Source organism: Rhinoraja longicauda, chromosome 26 (assembly GCF_053455715.1).
Source record: "Rhinoraja longicauda isolate Sanriku21f chromosome 26, sRhiLon1.1, whole genome shotgun sequence".
Classification (NCBI taxonomy): Eukaryota; Metazoa; Chordata; class Chondrichthyes; order Rajiformes; family Arhynchobatidae; genus Rhinoraja; species Rhinoraja longicauda.
Window position 1 is genome coordinate 11,054,910 of NC_135978.1, and position 19,603 is coordinate 11,074,512.

General features: G+C 42.9%; 1 protein-coding gene across 1 annotated transcript in view; it reads left to right on the top strand.

Moving 5' to 3' along the window:
• Positions 1–9,017: 9,017 nt before the first annotated feature.
• The window catches only part of LOC144606563 (eosinophil peroxidase-like), an 84,141-nt gene continuing 73,555 nt past the window's right edge, over positions 9,018–19,603 (top strand). Inside the window, exon 1 of the mRNA XM_078422821.1 lies at positions 9,018–9,810. Within this exon, the coding sequence (XP_078278947.1) occupies positions 9,018–9,810 (793 nt within the window). The remainder of the gene's footprint in view (positions 9,811–19,603) is intronic.

Here is a 19,603-nt window from a genome sequence, read left to right on the forward strand (position 1 = left end):
TGATTAAAGTTAACCAATTTGTACAAGAAACCCATATACGATTAGCAAATTATAACAAGGTCTTTAACTTCAACACTCACTTCAGTTACATATTCAGAGATCCAATCCATCCAATTATTTTCGAGCAAACTACGTACTTGCATCAATCTATTTATGAGTAGTTATGTAATAGCTCCACTACACTCCACAACCACCAATTCCTTTGTCAAAGATGAGCCAATTCACAAAACCTATCCAAGAATCCAAGTCATCCTGCAAGAACTACCAAGATGCTAGTTAGCAGTCCTAAATGTACCATTTTGCTTACAAATGATTCCCCCCAAAACAAATTTCTTGTCATAAAAGAATCCTGGGTTTGAATTAGAAGAACGATCCTTCTAAGGCTGGTTGACAGAGAGTGATTGATTCTGGTCAGTGCCTGGCATTGTATGGAGCCATATAACTCACTGCGTGAAGTGACAAGCCAGAAAGGGACCTGCTGTACAAATTGAAGGAGGGGCTAATCTATTTAAAAGGCTGAGCTTCTGAAACATGTTCAGAGAGATTCTGAAAGCCTGAGGTGAGTGACAGTCTATCTCCCAGTCTGGGGGATGTCCAAGTCACTCTCTGACAAACTTCAGGCCCTTCATATACCGACATTGAAAATCAGGGTGACAGCAAACAATAGTGCTGAGAACTTGAAGAAATTAAGTCAATTGTCACTTGGATTTGGTTGTAATGGCAGCATAGGATGCATAACTGCAACTGAAGAGTCTAAAATATTTTGAAGTTTCATTAAGTCCAAAATCAGCTAAATTCTCATTATTTTCAGCTCCGTTTTCTAAGCTGTCTCATGCACTAAATGTATTTGTCTCTTTCAGAATGCCACCTATTTGGGTGCTGGGCGCAGTCCTCACAGGATTTTTCCTGTGTCAGTTTCATGGTTCGCTAGCAGGTAAGACTCTGAGGCCAACTCTTCTGCACTGCCTCATTGTGTTTTGGGGAGTAAGGAGATGTGGTTATCTTTCAGTAACTGGCACCATAACGAAGGTTTCCTACAAATATAAATGCCTAATTAAATACCAGTGCTGGAGATTCCTGTAGATACAGCATGCGTGAGGGACCTTACGGGCTGTTCCCTTGATGATCAGCTCAATCGCATTAGGTTAGTTGTGGCTATCTATGTAAGGTATGTGTCTGAAAAGGCCCTTGTAGCTTGTTGCTGCTGAGCGTGCCTGCTTTAACAGTACCAGACGCGGTGGCGTATCTAGGCGGGTATGGCAGGTATGGCACGTGCCCAGGTGTGGTGCCACTTGAAGGGGGGCGCCACAGAGCAGTTTCTATTAAATCTAGCTGCTCGCCTTGTGATTGGCCCGGGGCGCTTGGATGCAGGGGCAGGCTGCTAATTGCCCATTGGCCAGGCCCGGTGGGGGGGCACGGTGAGTGGCAGCGCGGCAGTGCGCTCCCGGGGAGCCCAGAGAACATGACAGTGGGGGGAATAATTAAACTGTTGTCAGAGGATCTCCAGACAAAATCCAGATAACTGTGCAAAAAACAATATAGATATGAAGAAAATGAATAGCAGAGTAAACAGTGGCACCCTATACATGCAGATTGGACTAGTGGCAGGGGAGGGGAGCAGCACCTTGTTCATGCAGGTTGGACTAGTGACAGGGGAGGGGAGCCACTGACCACTTCAACATAACAAATGAATTCAACATTCATGTGTTCTTGCATATTTTTCATTTGCACCATTGAGTCCAGAGACTTGGGTGAAAAAGATCATTGCAACTTGTTTTTGTCCGTTATGAATTTGTGATTTTCTTACTTGTCAAGACGTGTCTGTATTTGTCCCCCTGGCGCAATGCTGCTTTTCGCCTGCCTCTCTTTTTAAAAGAAATAACTTTTAATGTTTGTGTGATTTTCAAATGCAAAGGTGCAGTGAAAAAAAAAAAAGTGCATTTGCCCGCTGAACCGATCTGTGTGTTGAATTATGAAGTGAAGGTGTGATTCACTGGGTTGCAAAGCTTGGCAACAGTTCTTGTGAAAGGTTATTGCAACTGTTTTTGTTCCCTCCTTCACCTCCCCCAGTCGACATTAATAGTGTATAAATTAGGGGAAATCGTCCCCATTAAGTGCATCCACGGTTCTCGGTTGCATTTAACATTACGTTAGACAATTAAAGTATGATTGCAAAGCATAAATATAGTCATTCTAAAATTACGGGCACTGCAAATCCCACCGCATCAGTGTGTTAAGTAGTGATCCGAGATAGCCAACATGTCTGTGTTGCTTGACTTGTATTTTTGAGCTGATATTATGGTAAAGTTATCTAAAAGATGGGTGTCAGATCTTTGGACACGGGCGCAATTTCAGTGCTTGCCGAAGGCGCTATTTTCCGTAGATACGCCTCTGACCAGATGTAACAGCTGAGGATAGTGATGCTTTTCTAATTATATTTTAGCCAATGTTTTCATATGTTACCTGGCCAATAAATGAGATGTGCCAGCATGCTGCTCAGGCATGTTAGAGTGTTTTATCATAGAGCATAGCACCGTACGGTGCAGGAACAGGTCTTCCAGCCTTTAAAGGCTGTGCTGACCACGATACCAGTCTAACTGTACAACTGCCTGCATGTGGTCTATATCCCTCAATTCCCTGCCTGTACAAAATGCTTCTTAAACGTTGTTATCATAATATGTGACCGCCACTTCCCTGTTCGTGTGTTCCTGGCACTTCCACTCCCAGTGTAAAAAAAACATGCATCACACATCTCCTTTACACTTCCCCCCTTTCACCTTAAACCTATCCCGTCTAGTTTTGGACATTCCATGCTGGGAAGACGACTTTGTCTACCCTATCTATGCCACTCATAATTTTATGCAAGGTCACCCTTCAGTCTCCCTTGCTCCTGAGAAACCAGTCCAGGTTTATCCAACCTCTCCATATACCTAACACACTCCAATCCAGGCAACATGCTGATAAGTCTCTTCTACACTCTTGTCAAAGCCTGCACATCCTTTCTGTAATGCGACAATCAGAGCTCAACGATAGTTCAAATGCAGCCTGACCATAGTTTTATCCATCTGTAACATGACTTTCTGACTTTTATACCAATCCTAACTGTTGAAGTCAAGCATGTTAAATCCCATCTTTACCATTCTATCTATTTGTGTTGCCAATTTCAGGGAGCTGTGGACTTGGACCCCAAGATCCCTCTGTACATCAGTGCTCCTAAGGGTCCTGCCATTTACTGTAAATTTTCCTCTTACATTTGACCTCTCAAAGTGCAACATCTCATACTCACATCCAGATTAAACCTCATTATTCCCTTGCCCACATTCATTACTAAATCCTTTGACAACCTTCATCACTATCCACAACTCAGACATTTTTTTTTTCTTGTCTGCAAACTTACCAATTTAAGACCACATGTATTTTCAACCAAATCATTCAACAGAGGACCGATCCTTGAAGAACACCACCGGTCATCGATGTCCAGTCAGAATAACACCCCCGCTGTCTTCTATGGCCAAGACTCTGAGTTAGTTATAGACTAGCACTGTTGGGGCACCATTGAGCTCCAAAGCCTTGGTTAGCTCATTCGTTGGCATCTGATGGGAGGATATCTTCACTTGATATTAATTAATTAATCAGAAACCTTACTGGTGATCTCATTGATAGGTCTTTAACTGGCAGACTTCCAAGTAAAACCCTGCATGTGATCACTAACCTTAATGTCTGTAAGTGTTGTGTTTGCTACTTACATAGCACCACATTTCATATTGGTACGGGAATGAAATGTACTCAAAGTAGGTGCAATTATTTTTAAAAAGAAGATATTGAACAAGGGAAGATATTTATTTGTTTTTAATGTTATAACATTGCCAAAAGTAAATATAAAGCTCTACTTGATTGGACCCGGTAACATTCTGTGCTGTCAAGAAATATTTTGATGCTATAAAAGATTTTTAACTTTGTACACTCCTATTAAGGATTTTAAACATTTTCTCCTACAAAACAAAGAGAATATTTACCTTCTCGACGTAATTGTATTTGCCGAGAAAGTTAATTGCAAATTACTGATACTTTAGGGATCCAACAGCTTTCAGGTGCAGTCACCATGGCAATTCATCAGAAAATAATGTTAGGTGAAGTTTCATGAATTAATAGTAAGGAATGATAGAGCTGGGTGTTTTGATTTTTGAGTTAATTTGCCTGATTCTACATAATGCTTTATTTCTTGTGATTTAATCCATTTCAATTGATTCAGTTGAATGAAATATTAAATGTAATCCACCTTCCATTGATGAGGCTGTTCCATGTTGTCATAGAAGCATAAACTCTTACCATGCATGAATAACTCTTGTCTTACACACCATATTTTTGGACTCTCTTTAGGTTCTGGTGTTGAATTGGTGGGGAGGTCACTCCTGCAAGACAATGATGTGTAGGTACTATGTGTAGGAACGAACTGCAGATGTTGGTTTAAATCGAAGGTATCACAAAATGCTGGAACAACTCAGCGGGACAGGCAGCATCTCTGGAGAGAAGGAAGGGGTGACTTTTCGGGTCGAGATCAGAAGAAAGGTATGAAGAAGGGTCTCGACCCAAAACATCATCCATTCCTTCTCTCCAGAGATGCTGCGTGTCCCACTGAGCTATTCCAGCATTTTGTGTCTGCCTTCGGCTAGTAGGTACTTCTTTGAATAAACTGCTATCACACAGAGCTGTCTGTAAATGAATATATTCACCATTTGTTTAGCTGCGCTTTGAAGTGGCCTAACAAGCCATCCTGTCCATGGGCAGTTATAGATAAACTGTTATGGGCAATCTTGCCAGTGACATCAACATACCGTGAACAAATCAAAAACAAATTAGTTTCATGATAACAACGCACAATTGAGACAAGGAGAATTTGGGCTGGAATTTGAGGGACTGAAGAATGAAAGAAGATTGCACATAATCCTCTTTTTAACGCATTCTGAACATTTATTACGGTACATCTGCTGGTCCTATCTCAACTATTCTCCTTGTTACAGACTCGTTAAAAACTCCAATAAGTTTATTAAAGGTGATTGGCCTTTCAAAACCCCATATTGATTTAGTCCAATCTTATTAATGCTTTCCAAATGGTCTGTTATGTCACTTCTAAATAAATAGACATTGTTTTTAAATTAAGGGGGAATTAATTGAATTACTAATTAAATAAAAGGTAATCAATTTTCATACTTCCCTTTTTCTGTGATTGTTTGTGTACCAGAAGAAACAATGTTTCCTGCAATTATTTTCCCCTTTTCTGTGGGTTCTGTCATTTTTGTTTCATTTTATCCAACTCATTTTAGTTGCCTGCGATGGCAGCAAGCCCACTCCGGCACAAAACCTAAGGCTGCATTCTTTCAGTTCATCCAAACCTGAACTATAGATCTACTAAATATGATCAAAAATATTTTCAGAACTATGTTGTTTATTTTCATCTTTTATTTTTATCAGTTCTGCTATACTCGAGAGTGATGCCAACCAACAGGGACTTCAAAAAAGGTTTTTCGGTGAGTTCAGAATTTATTTTAATTACAATTAACTATGAGAAGTATGTGTTTCTAAATGCTTGGATTAAATGTTAAAAAATTGGCCTTATTATAAAACCCTCGTATGGCATGCTTCAGGGATGGTTCAATTATTTTAAACATAGTTTCCTGTCGCATACAATTAACATGTGTGTAATGAAAGGGATTCATAGAACCAAGCTTTTTTGTGACCATCCATCATTTGAATACATGCCACATTTTATTCTATACATCTCACATTTTACATCATTGAATAAAACTTTTTCCCAATCTATGTTTCTTATTTCCCTTTTAAGCTAAGCTTTGTCCTTTGCAAGTGAATAATTATGTGGTTGCATAGACCGGTCATTCCACAGGATGTGTCTGGCCACCACAAGGCAGAGAGTAGATCGAACTGACCCAGTCAAGATTACAACATTGGGATCTGATCTCTCCTGCCTACTCACTGCGTTAAAGTTTCCTGATCATATTTTCTATCCGGCACCTACAAGCAATAAAACTGCAATTCCTTAGAGTGTAAGGTTTTTGACTGGATGCTGGAAGAATCAGGAACCATTGCTGAGAATAAATTTCATACCCGAGAAAAATGTTTGTTAAAATTTATTGCCCCTTGGAAAGCTAGGATTGCATTTTCAGAGAAAGTGTGTTTGTTTGTCCCAAAGGACTGATATTTGGTAGAATTTTTTAACAGAGGCATACAATGTTCAGTTAATGCTCAAAGCTCCTTGACTGCCATCGGGAAGGAGGTTTACCCAGATTAATCCAGTGATAAAGGACAAGGTGCAATTTTTGTCTCAGTAAAGATGAAGCGTGACGTAGAGCTGGTGATGTTATTCCCTGCTGAAATGTGGGTTTGAGAGGTATTAACAAAATCATTCCTGTCTTGCCAAAGGTCATAAGGTCATAAGGTATAGTAGCATTAGGCCATATGGCCCATCGTATACTCCGCCATTCAATCATGGCTGATCTATCTCTCCCTCCTAACCCCATTCTCCTGCCTTCTCCCCATAACCTCTGACAACTGTACTAATCAAGAATTTATCTATCTATGCCTTAAAAATATCCACTGATTTGGCCTCCACAGCCTTCTGTGGCAAAAAAATCCACAGATTCACCACCCTCTGACTATAGTATTTTACTTTACTTTAAATAATCAGTCTATTCAGGATATGATTTTAATAATTGAATCACAATATGCACTTCCCCATTCTGATACCTTCAAGATGATTTTAATACTCAACGTTCTGTTTTCATATTTTCCCAGGCAGCCCTTGTGGTTACCCTGCAATTCCAAAACATGGATACTTCAAGATAATTGGAAGGGTAGTCTACTATTCCTGTAATCGCGGATTTGCATTAATCGGCAAGAGAAGAACAGTCTGCATGCCAAACTGTCGCTGGCAATTTCCTGCACCCTATTGTGTTGGTAAGAAGTCTGAGAGCTCCAGAAAATGAATTATTAAATCTTAGTCCAACAACCTTTCCTATTTTAAATTAATGGAGGAGAATAAAAAGTTTTTTTTCAAACAGGTAAAATATTCAAACTGTTTTCCCGCTGAACCATTTGCAGGTTTGATAGTGCATATGCTAAGTTTGCAGATTGGCTCACTGGGAACAACACTCATCTCACTTGGAGCCAGTGAGTGGATATCAGTAAACCTTCTCACTCTGCGATGAAGGGGCAGGGATGCATCTTTCATCCCTCAAGGAGACAATGACAATAGTGAAAGCATATGAAAAGTGGGTTTGTTGAAGCCAAAGTACGAACATCACATTTTACCTAATTCAAGTACATTTCTTTGAAAGCATGCACGTAAATCAGTGGGGATGCAAGAGCAGAATCAATATGCCACTGATATCACCCCCTCTTTTCAATTGGTTTGGATCACTCCAACTATCCGATGGTTGAGAGGCTGGGAGAATTCTCCAGCTAATAGACTCGATCTTGCTCAAAATTGGAAGCATGATGCAGACGATGCTGTCAGATGCAGATTTGCTGACAGACTTTGAATGGCAATTGGTTCAGTGCGTTCTGCTGTTGGACTCTGAGTGAAGTCCAGTGGCACAGCCTGAACCTGCTGAGATTCCTGAGCAGTTAGGCTGGGAACAGCCTTTCTGGCCCCCACACAAGATCCACAATGCATTAAATACAATAGAGATGTAGAGCTGCAAATATGAAGGGAGGGGGATGCAAGTACCTTATTTTTCAATGACTTTGTTTTGGTTTAACTTATTTAATTATTTACCTGTTTAAGTGGTTTATATTTAACAATTATTTTCAATATTTTAAATATATATTTCACTTTTGATAGCTTTAAATGTCCTTCAATGTAAGAGACACATGAAATCGATTGAATGACACAGTTTTGCAGTCAAAACTGGGGGTGACCTTTGTGAGGTCTCAGCGCCATAGGTGGCATTGCTACCATTCAGAACATGGTGCTGGAGTCTGTGAAACTTTGGGACTGCAAGGTTGACCCTCCACATCCAGTGAAGTATGTGCAGAAGATGATTTCAATGTTTTCATTGTAATAATTTCAAGTGGGTGATTAGATCAACGAGATTTGGTCCTTTATTTGAATGATACAGCAGGTATTCTGATATAGGTAAAGCCCAATCAATTAAACATTTTCACTGCAGGTTCTGTTTGAAATGCTTCTTAAATGTTGTTATCATGTATGCGACCACCACTTCCATGTTCGTGTGTTCCTGGCACTTCCACTCCCAGTGTAAAAAAAACATGCATCACACATCTCCTTTACACTTTCCCCCTTTCACCTTAAACCTATCCCGTCTAGTATTGGACATTCCATGCTGGGAAGACGACTTTGTCTACCTTATCTACGCCACTCATAATTTTATGCAAGGTCACCCTTCAGTCTCCCTTGCTCCTGAGAAATCAGTCCAGGTTTATCCAACCTCTCCATATACCTAACACACTCCAATCCAGGCAACATGCTGATAAGCCTCTTCTACACCCTTGTCAAAGCCTGCACATCCTTTCTGTAATGCGACAATCAGAGCTCAACGATAGTTTAAATGCAGCCTGACCATAGTTTTATCCATCTGTAACATTACTTTCTGACTTTTATACCAATCCTAACTGTTGAAGACAAGCAAGTTATATCCCATCTTTACCATCCTATCTATTTGTGTTGCCACTTTCAGGGAGCTGGTGGACTAGTGCACATCATCAACAGTTAAGATTGCTGTAGGAGAGGATGTATCATGGATAGAAGATGGGCAATGTATGATGGGGTAAAGTTGTTGGAGAGAGGAGTCTCCATGCATAGATAGGAGGGATATTTGCAAGGTTCTTTGTTAATTCTTTCAAAGTTCTGTAGGCATTCTTTCGACACCTAAGAGGGTAATTTGGAACAAGTATGTGTCATCTATGATTAGGGTGAGGAAAGTGATGTGAAATCTCTCAATTAAAACTCAGTACCACATCTATGGAAAGTTAAAGTGTCCATGATATACATTACTGTGAACATCACCTTTTGCAAAGAGTCAAGTGACATCTATGAATCTCAGCAATTTGTAACTAGACACAACAAATATTTTCCAGCTGTGTATATTGGACGAAGAGGTCCTAAAGGTCCACAAGGCCCAGACGGAGCGACTGGTGCTAAAGGTGAAAATGGACAAATTGGACAAGTTGGCTGGAATGGTCGCCCTGGAGCCCCGGGAATGAAAGGAGCAGTGGGTGCTCCTGGAGCATCTGGCATGCCCGGATGGCCTGGTCCACGGGGTGCAATGGGTTTTCCGGGTTTTAGAGGTATTAACGGGCACAATGGGCAACCAGGACGCAAAGGAGGTCGTGGAGGAACAGGGCAGAGGGGACGTATGGGACCAATGGGAGCTCAGGGAACCAGGGGTACAAAAGGTGATACTGGACCAATGGGAATGGCTGGGGCTAATGCTATTGCACCAATATCTGCATTTTCAGTTGCACTTGGCACGAGTAATCCTTCAATTGGCACTCCAATTATTTGGCAGAGAACAATCTACAATGGAAATGGGGACTTCCAGGCTAGCTCAGGCATTTTCCTTTGTAGGGTACCTGGTGTGTATCGCTTTACATACATCTTCCAAATCTACACAATGAACGCATATGTAGTTTTCAGAGTAAATGGTGTTACTGTGTGGAGCACCTTCCAGTCTTTTAATTCCTACTATGAAGTTGCATCTGCCAGCTTAATTATAAACTTGAATCATGGCGACAAAGTCTGGTTAGAGATAAAAGATGACTGCAATGGCGTAAGTAAGGCATCTACTTTCATAGGACATTTGATAAGTCCATGTTTTGTAAAGTAACTTTGTGATGCTGCCTAGATTTTTCGTGTGCTTTGTTTTTAATGCCAGTGGTGTTTCCATGGATTAAAAAAATGCTGTTCGGAAAACCTAGCCTTTCATTTTTTGTGTATCTAATTCTAAAAATCATTTTTGTGATTCTTATTTAAACTTACACCTCTGGGAAATGTTTCTCTTTCACCTAAATTTATTCATAAAATAAAATGCAATGTTGCGGATCAGTTTTACGATTTAAAAAAAAATAATGAAACAGATATTTTTAGCAGATGGCTAACCAGTCCAGACTACCCTGGTTAGGTTAAGAACCAACTGACTGTGTGTTACAAGTCATAGACAGATAATGAATGAGATACAAGTCCTCATTCCGTTGGTTGCATTGAAAATTGTCATAAAAGCTAAAAGTGTAATGGTCTTCAGAAATGTCTCTATTGTCTGCAGACATTTCCTGCTGAAATTAACCCTCTGATCAGTGGAAACAGTCTTGGCTTAATCTTTATTCGACCGACTGAAACCGAAATACATTTCATTGTCACCTTTGTTTTTGCTACATTACTATATAACGAGGAACAGAAATATGGGGAGGAGACTGGAGACTCGATCAATGTGCATGGAAAAGGAATGTATTTTCAGATGTGACCACGTTAAGAATAATATAGACAGCAACTCAACATGCTAGTGGCGATTTAATGTTGATAAGGATACAAGTTATTTTAGTTGCTTTCTGCATCCAGAGAACTTCCGGCCTCAATTATTATTTCATCCGTAATTGAACACTGTGAACAAGTACTAATTTCAAGGGGTTTCTACTCTACCTCTTGTTTCAGACCATTCCTTTCATCACAGGGCCGTGAATTTGCAATACTTCACAATGATCCATTTTGATAGATTTTTCACCCATAACCCCAGCTGTACAACATTATTTCTGACAGAAAAAGTGTGACAATGCTCAGGTGATCAAAATGCCTCTTCAGGACTATGCATAGTTGGAAAACTTTAAGGGATTTATTAAACGCAGGCTTGCAAATAGCCTTTCACAAGGTTAGCAGATAATGTATTATCCACATCACTGGGTCACATCTTACCTCTCACAGTGTGAGACCCCAGTGGCTGGAGGTTACTGCTCAGTGTTAGCGGTGAACAGCAATACAACACTCCTGTATGAATCAAACCCCCCCCAAAAAATCATTAAATGCTCAGCAGTTCAGGCATCATTCACAATGAGAAACAGAATCAATGTTTCAGTTGATGGACATTCTTTAGAGCCTGCTCTCTCCTATGTTCAATTCATGACCCACATCTGATTTGTCTCCTCGCAATGCTGATTGAGACCGACTATTAATGTGAAAATAATTTTGTTAGTTGATGTTTCCTAATTAGATACATTCTAACAATCTTACCATTTCAAATGTTCTGGACAATAGAATCACTTTAAATCTGGGGTGTATTAATGAGCCCATGGAATTACTGGGCTGGAATGAGGTTGTTAGAACTGTCCTTTTGAAATGTAGTTTCCTGTGAAAATTTAACTGTACGAAGATCTTGAAAGATACACAATAAAGAATATTGCACTCTCACCCAGTGCCGGACTCCAGCGCATTTATCACCCACCCAGTTTGCACAAGTAAAGAAACAATAAACTCCATTGTTACTGCCTTCTCTGTTCGAAACTGAACTCCAATGATTGCCATATGATTCAATAAGGCACGACTTCTGGTAACTGACTAAATCTCCCTTCCCTGGTTGATGCAGGAGATGTGACGAGTGAAATATTTAACTTTCAGATTGATCAACTATTGGTGCCATAATAGGGTTAGAACACAGAAAAGCTTAAATGATAGAGGTCATGATAATGTCATGAAAAAAGCACAAGTCAGACGAATATCCAGTGCAAAAGATGGGGGTGGGCGGGTGAAAACGTTTATAGTGAACTACAGGGGGAAATCCATGAAAGGAAATGTCTTGAAGAAGGGTCCCGACCCGAAAAATCATCTTTCCATTTCCCTCAGTTGCTGCTTGACCCGTTGTTTCCACAAGCAGATTGCTTTGTTGGGAATTGTAATAATGGCCCAGGGAATGTGTAGAAATGTCTCTGAGGGTGGATAATATTGTTGAGGACACAGAGCAGAACAGCATGACCATAATGCAAAACATAGGCTGGGATGTGTATGGGAATCAAGTCAGGTATTTCTGTTGAGGCAGAATAAGTGGCTTGGTGCTCCCATGCAGGATTGCCCAGCTGTACCTTGGGGAAGATAAGCATTGGGTTTCCAGAGGGGATTGATTGTTCCAGTTGTAGAGAGTAGCCATGGACAAGGAGCAGGGGCAGGTATTAGAATGAGGGACTGCATGCTTGAGAGAATTATAGCAATAGACATTGAAGAAATCAATAAACCCACTCATGCTTCAAACATATAGCACTGGTATTTCCACCTACATAAGCAGCTGAATTCCTCCAACGATTCATTTTAGCCCAGCATGAGGTGCTGTGTAAAGGTAACTCCCATTGAATCTGCCACAGACATACTGATGAAGAAGACGAGGCGATATGAATTTTGGTGAGAAGTTTTTAGTTTACTTTAATTTAGAGATACAACCTGGAACCAGGCCTTTCGGCCCACCGAGTCTGCACAGACCAGCGATCCCTGCACACAAGCACAATCCTACACTCCAGGGACAATTTATAATCTTTGCTGAAGCAAATGAACTAACAAACCTGGAGATAGTCCTGAAGATCGGGTCTGAAGAAGGGTCTCGAGCCAAATTGTCACTCATTAGAGTCTGAAAAAGGGTCTTGGCCCGAAACAACACCCAGTGGGTCTGAAGAAAACTCTCGACCCAAAACATCACCCATTCCTTCTATTCAGAGATGAGTTACTCCAGCATTTTGTGTCCTTCTTTGGTTTAAACCAGCATCTGCAGTTCCATCCCACACAACAGACAAACCTGTACGTCTGGTGAAGTTGAACAAATTTATATACTTTTAAGAAAAAAAAGCTTTCCATTACCTGCCATTACAAAGCTAAGAGCGAGCGAGGATGCTTGAACTGTCATTATAAGTCTGTTGTTGAGTACACAGCTAGTAAGTAGAATGAATCAAGCACAGATCGATTTGGAAAAAAACCCTACAGATGGTGAAAACCTGCAATAAAAGCAAAAGACACTGAAACACTCAGCAAGACAAGCACCATCTGTGGAAAGCAACATTTAATTAATGCATCAGATCAAAGACTGGCAGAACAAACTTGAATCAGATGTTTTACGAGTAGTTACATTATGATTTGGAGCCAGTTCAAAATTTCAGGCAAATTTTAGACTTTAGACAGCATGGAAACAGGCCCATTTGCTCACGTCGAACGATGATCATCCCATACACTAACACTATCCAACACAAGAGGGACAATTAAATTTTTTACTGAAGCCAATTAACCTACAACCGCTGTTCCAGATGTCAACTTCTCTACATTGGCGAGACCAAACACAGGCTCGGCGATCGCTTCTCTCAACACCTTCACTCAGTCCACCTTAACCAACCTGATTCCCCGGTGGCTCAGCGCTTCATCACCCCCTCCCATTCCCAGTCTGACCTTTCTGTCATGGGCCTCCTCCATTGTCATAGTGAGGCCCAGCGCAAATTGGAGGAACAGCATCTCATATTTCGCTTGGGCAGTTTACATCCCAGCAATATGATCATTGACTTCTCTGACTTCAGATAGTTCCTCTGTTCCTCTCTTTCCCCTCCACCTTCCCAGTTCTCCCACTAGTCTTCCTGTCTCCTACTACATCCTATCTTTGTCCCGCCCCCTCCCCTGACATCAGTCTGAAGAAGGGTCTCGACCCGAAATGTCACCCATTCCTTCTCTCCCGAGATGCTGCCTGACCCGCTGAGTTACTCCAGCATTTTGTGTCTACCTTCGACTTAAACCAGCATCTGCAGTTGTTTTTTTTCCTACATAACCTACAACCTGTATGTCTTAGGAGTCTAGGCGGAAACCTGAGAAAACCCATGAGGTGAGCAGGAATCTACTGATAGCAATCCATACATTGTAGCCAAGGTTTGACAAGAGAGATGGTGTCAACTATTTGAGCATTGAAATCAGAGCTTTGAACATCAGAGAAAATGAACCGTGAATTGAAAAAGGGCAGCAAGGAAAAGCAAGTCAAGTCAAGTCAATTGTATTTGTATAGCACATTTAAAAACAACCCACGTTGACCAAAGTGCTGGACATCAGTTCAGGTACTAAGAAACAAACATACAATGGCACACAAACATAACAGCACATACATAAATAGTTCACAGCGCCCCCTCAGGGGGCCTCAAATTCTAGGTAGTAGAAATAGGTTTTGAGCCTGGACTTAAAGGAGTCGATGGAGGGGGCAGTTCTGATGGGGAGAGGGATGCTGTTCCACAGTCTCGGAGCTGCAACCGCAAAAGCGCGGTCACCCCTGAGCTTAAACCTAGACCGCGGGATAGTGAGTAGCCCCAAATCGGCTGACCTGAGGGACCTGGAGATAGAGTGGTGGGTTAGAAGATTTTTGATATGGGGGGGGGGGGGGGAATGTCCATTTAGGGCTTTGTATGTGAATAGGAGGAGCTTGAAGTTGATTCTGTACCGTACAGGGAGCCAGTGGAGAGAGGCCAGAATCAGGGTGATGTGGTCCCTTTTACGGGCACCCGTCAGGAGTCTCGCTGTGGCGTTTTGGACCAGTTGCAGGCGGGACAGGGATGATTGGCTGATCCCAGTGTATAGGGAGTTGCAGTAGTCTAGGTGGGAGGAAATGAATGCGTGAATGATTTTTTCAATGTCCTCAAATTGGAGGAATGGTTTGATTTTAGCTATGGTACGAAGCTGGAAGAAGCTGGCTTTTACCACAGCATTGACTTGCTTGTAAAACTTTAATGCAGAGTCAAATATCACGCCAAGGTTTTTGACATGCGGTTTGACTAGGGAGGATAGGCTTCCAAGACTGCCTGTTATCGATTTGATGGAGTCGGGGGGGGGGGGGGGGGGGGGGGGGGGCGAATAGGATGACCTCAGACTTGCTCTCGTTTAATTGGAGGAAGTTCTGTGCCATCCAACATTTTATGTCCTCAAGGCAGTGCATGAGGCGGATTCAATTTGACCGGTTGTTGGGTTTCATTGGGAGATAAATCTGTGTGTCATCTGCATAGCAGTGGAAAGAAATGCTGTGCCTTTGAATGATTTGGCCGAGGGGGAGCATGTGTAGAGAGAAGAGAATGGGGCCTAGGATGGAGCCTTGTGGAATTCCGCAGGAGAGGCTAGCTGGAGCAGAGGAATAACTGCCTATGTTGATGGAGAAACTCCTATTTTTGAGGTAGGAAACGAACCAGCTCAGGGCAGTGCCATCAACACCAACCCCATACCGGAGATGGTCAATAGAGATGGTGTAGTCCACTGTATCGAACACTGTGCTGAGGTCGAGAAGGAGCAAGATTGCACAGTCGCCGGTGTCGATGGCGAGAAGCAGGTTGTTGTGTACCTTCAACAAGGCAGACTCTGTGCTGCGGTGGGCCCTGAAACCTGACCGGAAACTTTCCAGGATGGTATTTTGGTGTAGGTAAGGCAGTAATTGATTTAGAATTGCCTTTTCAAGGACTTTTGACAGGAATGGCAGTTTGGAAATGGGTCTGTAGTTGTTAGGCAAGGTGGGGTCTAGGTTAGGTTTTTTCAGTAGGGACTGGACCACCGCGTGCTTGAAACAGGTTGGAACAGTGCCAGTGGCCAGAGAACTGTTGATGATAGAGAGGATGCTGGGACCGGCTATTGCATTGACATCCTTCAGAAGGGCAGTGGGGACAGCGTCAAGGGGGCAGGTTGCAGGTTTCATAGTGGAGACAAGCTTTGCAAGGGAGGATAGAGTGACGGGTTGGAAACAGTCCAATTTAGATGAACAGACCAGTGAGACAGCTATGTCACTGGTGGGAGGGGAAATATTCATTCTAATGTTCTCAACTTTGCCAGTGAAAAATTTAGAGAATTCTTCGCACTTAGCAGGGGACCCAACTAAGCTGGTACTGGGGGCGGGACATATGACAGAGGTAATAGTGCTAAATAGGACCTTGGAATTACGAGAGTTTTTGGAGATAAGGTCTGAAAAGTATTGTGGTCTCGCAGACTTTACTGCTTCCTGGTATTTGAGAAGATTGTTTCTCAGAATTTCGAAGGAAATTTGAAGCTTATCACATTTCCACCTCCGTTCTGATTTTCTGCACTCCCTTCTTAGGGCTCTGGTGGTGTCATTGAGCCAAGGCCGACCTTTGGGTTTAGGCTTTTTCATTTTAAGAGGAGCAACAGAATCCAGGATGGAAGAGCAGGTGGTATTAAATAAAGAGATGAGATCCTCAGTGCTGAGATGGGGGGGGAGAAACCTCAATAGTGCAGATGTTGGGGGCAGCTATGAGAGCCTCGGAGAACTTACTGGCAGTCAATGAGTTTATGTAGCGGGAGTAACGAACAGGGAGATGAGATTTGGCGGGAGAGAAAGGCAGAGATTCATCAAAAATAATAGCGCTGTGATCCGACAGACAAGCCTCAGTAATTTCAATATTGCAGATTGGGAAACCGGACGATAACACTAGGTCGAGTGTATGGCCTAGCTTGTGAGTGGGTCCAGTGGTAAGTAGAGTCAGATTGAAGGACTCAACCAGGTGCATAAATTCACTCACAAGAGGCTTAGTAGGACAGCAAACATGAATGTTAAAATCACCAAGAATCATGACCCGGTCAAATTTGGGCAAAATGTCAGAGATAAGATCAGCAAATTGGGTGATGAAGTCCTTATGCATTTTTGGTGGGCGATACACAAGAACAATTAAGAGGGGATAGGCTAGGCCTACTTTAATTAGTTGCACCTCGAAACTGGAGAAATGATCAGCGTTCAGGAGGCGGCAGTTAAAATGTTTCTTATTTAAACATTTTAAACAGTGACTAGGCCCCACTGCGTCCGGAGAGCCTAGGCGAGCTGAAAAAATTACAGTCATCAGGACAGAGTTCCACGAGTGGAGCAAGCTCACCAGGGTTAAGCCAGGTTTCTGTGACAAGTAAGAAGTCCAATCTACAGGTGGTGAAGAAATCGTTGCGGATGAAGGTCTTGTTCGGTAAGGATCTTGCGTTGATCAGGGCCACTTTAGCAGGGACAGCAGGTAAGCTTCGGTCTGGTATCGGCTCACACGCCAGCGGGCGGAGGTTCAGGGAGACCACGCCGCTGCGCTTCACAGATGGCCTTGCTGGGAGCCCACGGGCCGGCAGTCCGGGGACGGGATGATCGGTTGGAGAGAGGCATACCTGAGCTCGAGGGAGCGCTGGTGGATGGAGCGGTAAGGCCGACTGACCAGGTCCGACTTCGCAGCGTTGGGCAAGGTAGGCCGATGTTGGGCGGGTGTGGGCGAGGTTCTTCAGCTTTTCCGAGGCGCCCGCGCGTTTACTCTGCCTCCTAGCGCAGTTCGTACGGCGATGGCTGTAAGGCTGGGCCCGCACACCTACCGGGAGTTGAGCGAGGAGCGATCGCTGGGAGAAGCTTTGTCCGGGACCTGGAATGAAGAAGTTGACGACAGAGGCTGGGATGTTCAGGAGTGTTAGGCGTTCGTAGGCCAAGGTGGCTTGCAGAACACAAGGATGACTAGGTGAGCGACGACGGGCAGCCAAACACAACGGCGCGGCCATCTTGTAGCAAAGCAAAACATGCAGTGTCTCCAGTACATCAGGACAGGGGGAGGGGAGGGGGGGTAAACAGAGAAGATTGATGAAATTAACACATTTAAATTTTCGATGGCATATGTATATATTTTTTTGCAAAAAATTAGTTAATTACCTAATTACAGCCATGTACATAGTTAATTGCTGCCATTATTTAAAAGAGGCAGATACCCAATAGTTTGTACGATTTATACTTGTTTTTAAGGGAGATACGGTACATAGTAAATATGATCACTTATCTATGTTAAAGACAAATGGGCAACACACTGAAACCAAGCAGCTCCATGGGAATTATAGCTGACTCTGCAATGGCAGTTCACCTGAACTACCAAAAGAAGGCAGCACACTTTGCTGAATAAGGGAGTACCTTTCAAAACAGAGAGTACCGTGCAGATGACATTTGATAGATTGTGCTGCCCTCTTGCTGTGTTAGCTGAGATTCGACTCTGAAAGAGTTCAGGGAAGAACTGTAGAGAAAGGTTGGGCAGGCTAGGACTATATTCCATGGAGCTCAGGAGGCCAACACATGATCTTATGGAGATGTATTTAATCATGAGGGGAATGAATAGGGTGAATGCACTGAATATTTTACCTAGGTTGGGGGAATCAAAAAGCAGAGGGCGTAGCTTTAAGATGAGAGGGGACAGACTGAATAAGCAACCTTTTCACTCAGAGGGTGGTGGTTATATGGAATGAGCTGCCTGAGGATATAGTTGATACAGGTATTATAACAGCATTTTAAAACATTTGGACAGGCACATGGATAGGGAAGATTTAGAGGGCCAAAAATGGGCAAATGGGACGATTATGTGGGACATCTTGGTCAGCATAGAAAAGTTGTGCTGAAGGGTCTGTCTCTGTGCTGTACGACTTTATAAGTCGATTAATACTTCCCTGTGACTGTATAGTTTTCCCCTGAGTGCTCCATTCTCAGGAAATTCTCAGCATTCACTGCAAATTCCTCCTGTGTAAGGGAGTGGTAGAATGCAGGGGTGCCTGACAGTCAGCATGAACTCTGTGGGGCCAAGGGCCTGTTTCTGTGATAAATGGCTCAACTCTTTATCAGGAAACAACTGACTCTGCGCCTGGCCATGTGCCAAGAGATCAATGCAAGCTAAAATTAAATGAAGCACAAGTAAATCGATAAAACTAAACTGATGAAAATACCTCAAAAAATCTTTATCGTTTTTGGTACGGTGGCGCAGCAGTAGCATTGCTGCCTCACAGCGCTTGCAACGCCAGAGACCCGGGTTCGATCCTCACTCGAGGTGCTGTCTGTACAGAGTTTGTACCTTCTCCCCTTGACCGCGTGGATTTTCTCCGAGATCTTTGGTTTCCTCCCACACTCCAAAGACGTTCAGGTTTGTAAGTTAATTGGCTTGGGTTTGTATTCTTGGTAAAAGTGTGAATTGTCCCTAGTGTGTGTAGGCTTGTGTTAATGTGCGGGAAATCGCTGGTCGGTGCAGACGTGGGCCGAAGAGCCTGTTTCTGCGCTCTATCCCTAAACTAAACTAGTAAGATTAAGTTTTTCATAACTTTTCATTACAAAGTCAGGATAGAGGGAATTTTAACTGAAGTTACCAGCTCAAAACACCAGGTGGCGCCACCAGCAGTGGCTGCCTCGCTAACAGTCTGTCTGTCCTTTCTTCTTTTTTGTTATTTTTAGTATGTGTTAAAAAGTATGTTTTAGTGTTCCTTGGTTTGTTTTATGTGGGGGGTGGGGGTTGTTGGGGGAAACATTTTTTCAATCTCTGACCTCGACGGAGATGCTATTTTTTCCTGTATTGTATCTCCGTCCCCACTGCGGCCTAACATCGCGGAGTTGGCGGCCATTCTGGAGACCGACCCGGCACTCCAAGCCACGGGAGTCTGTGGGACTTCAACATTGCGGAGCTAGCGATCCCTTTGCCAGGGATCAAAGGTCCAACCGCGGCGGTCTGGGTACTTTAACATCGTGAAGCCCGCGGTCTCTGGTAAGAAGAGGTCGATTCGGGAGCTCCATGCTGCGGAGAGAGTTTCAACCGTCCC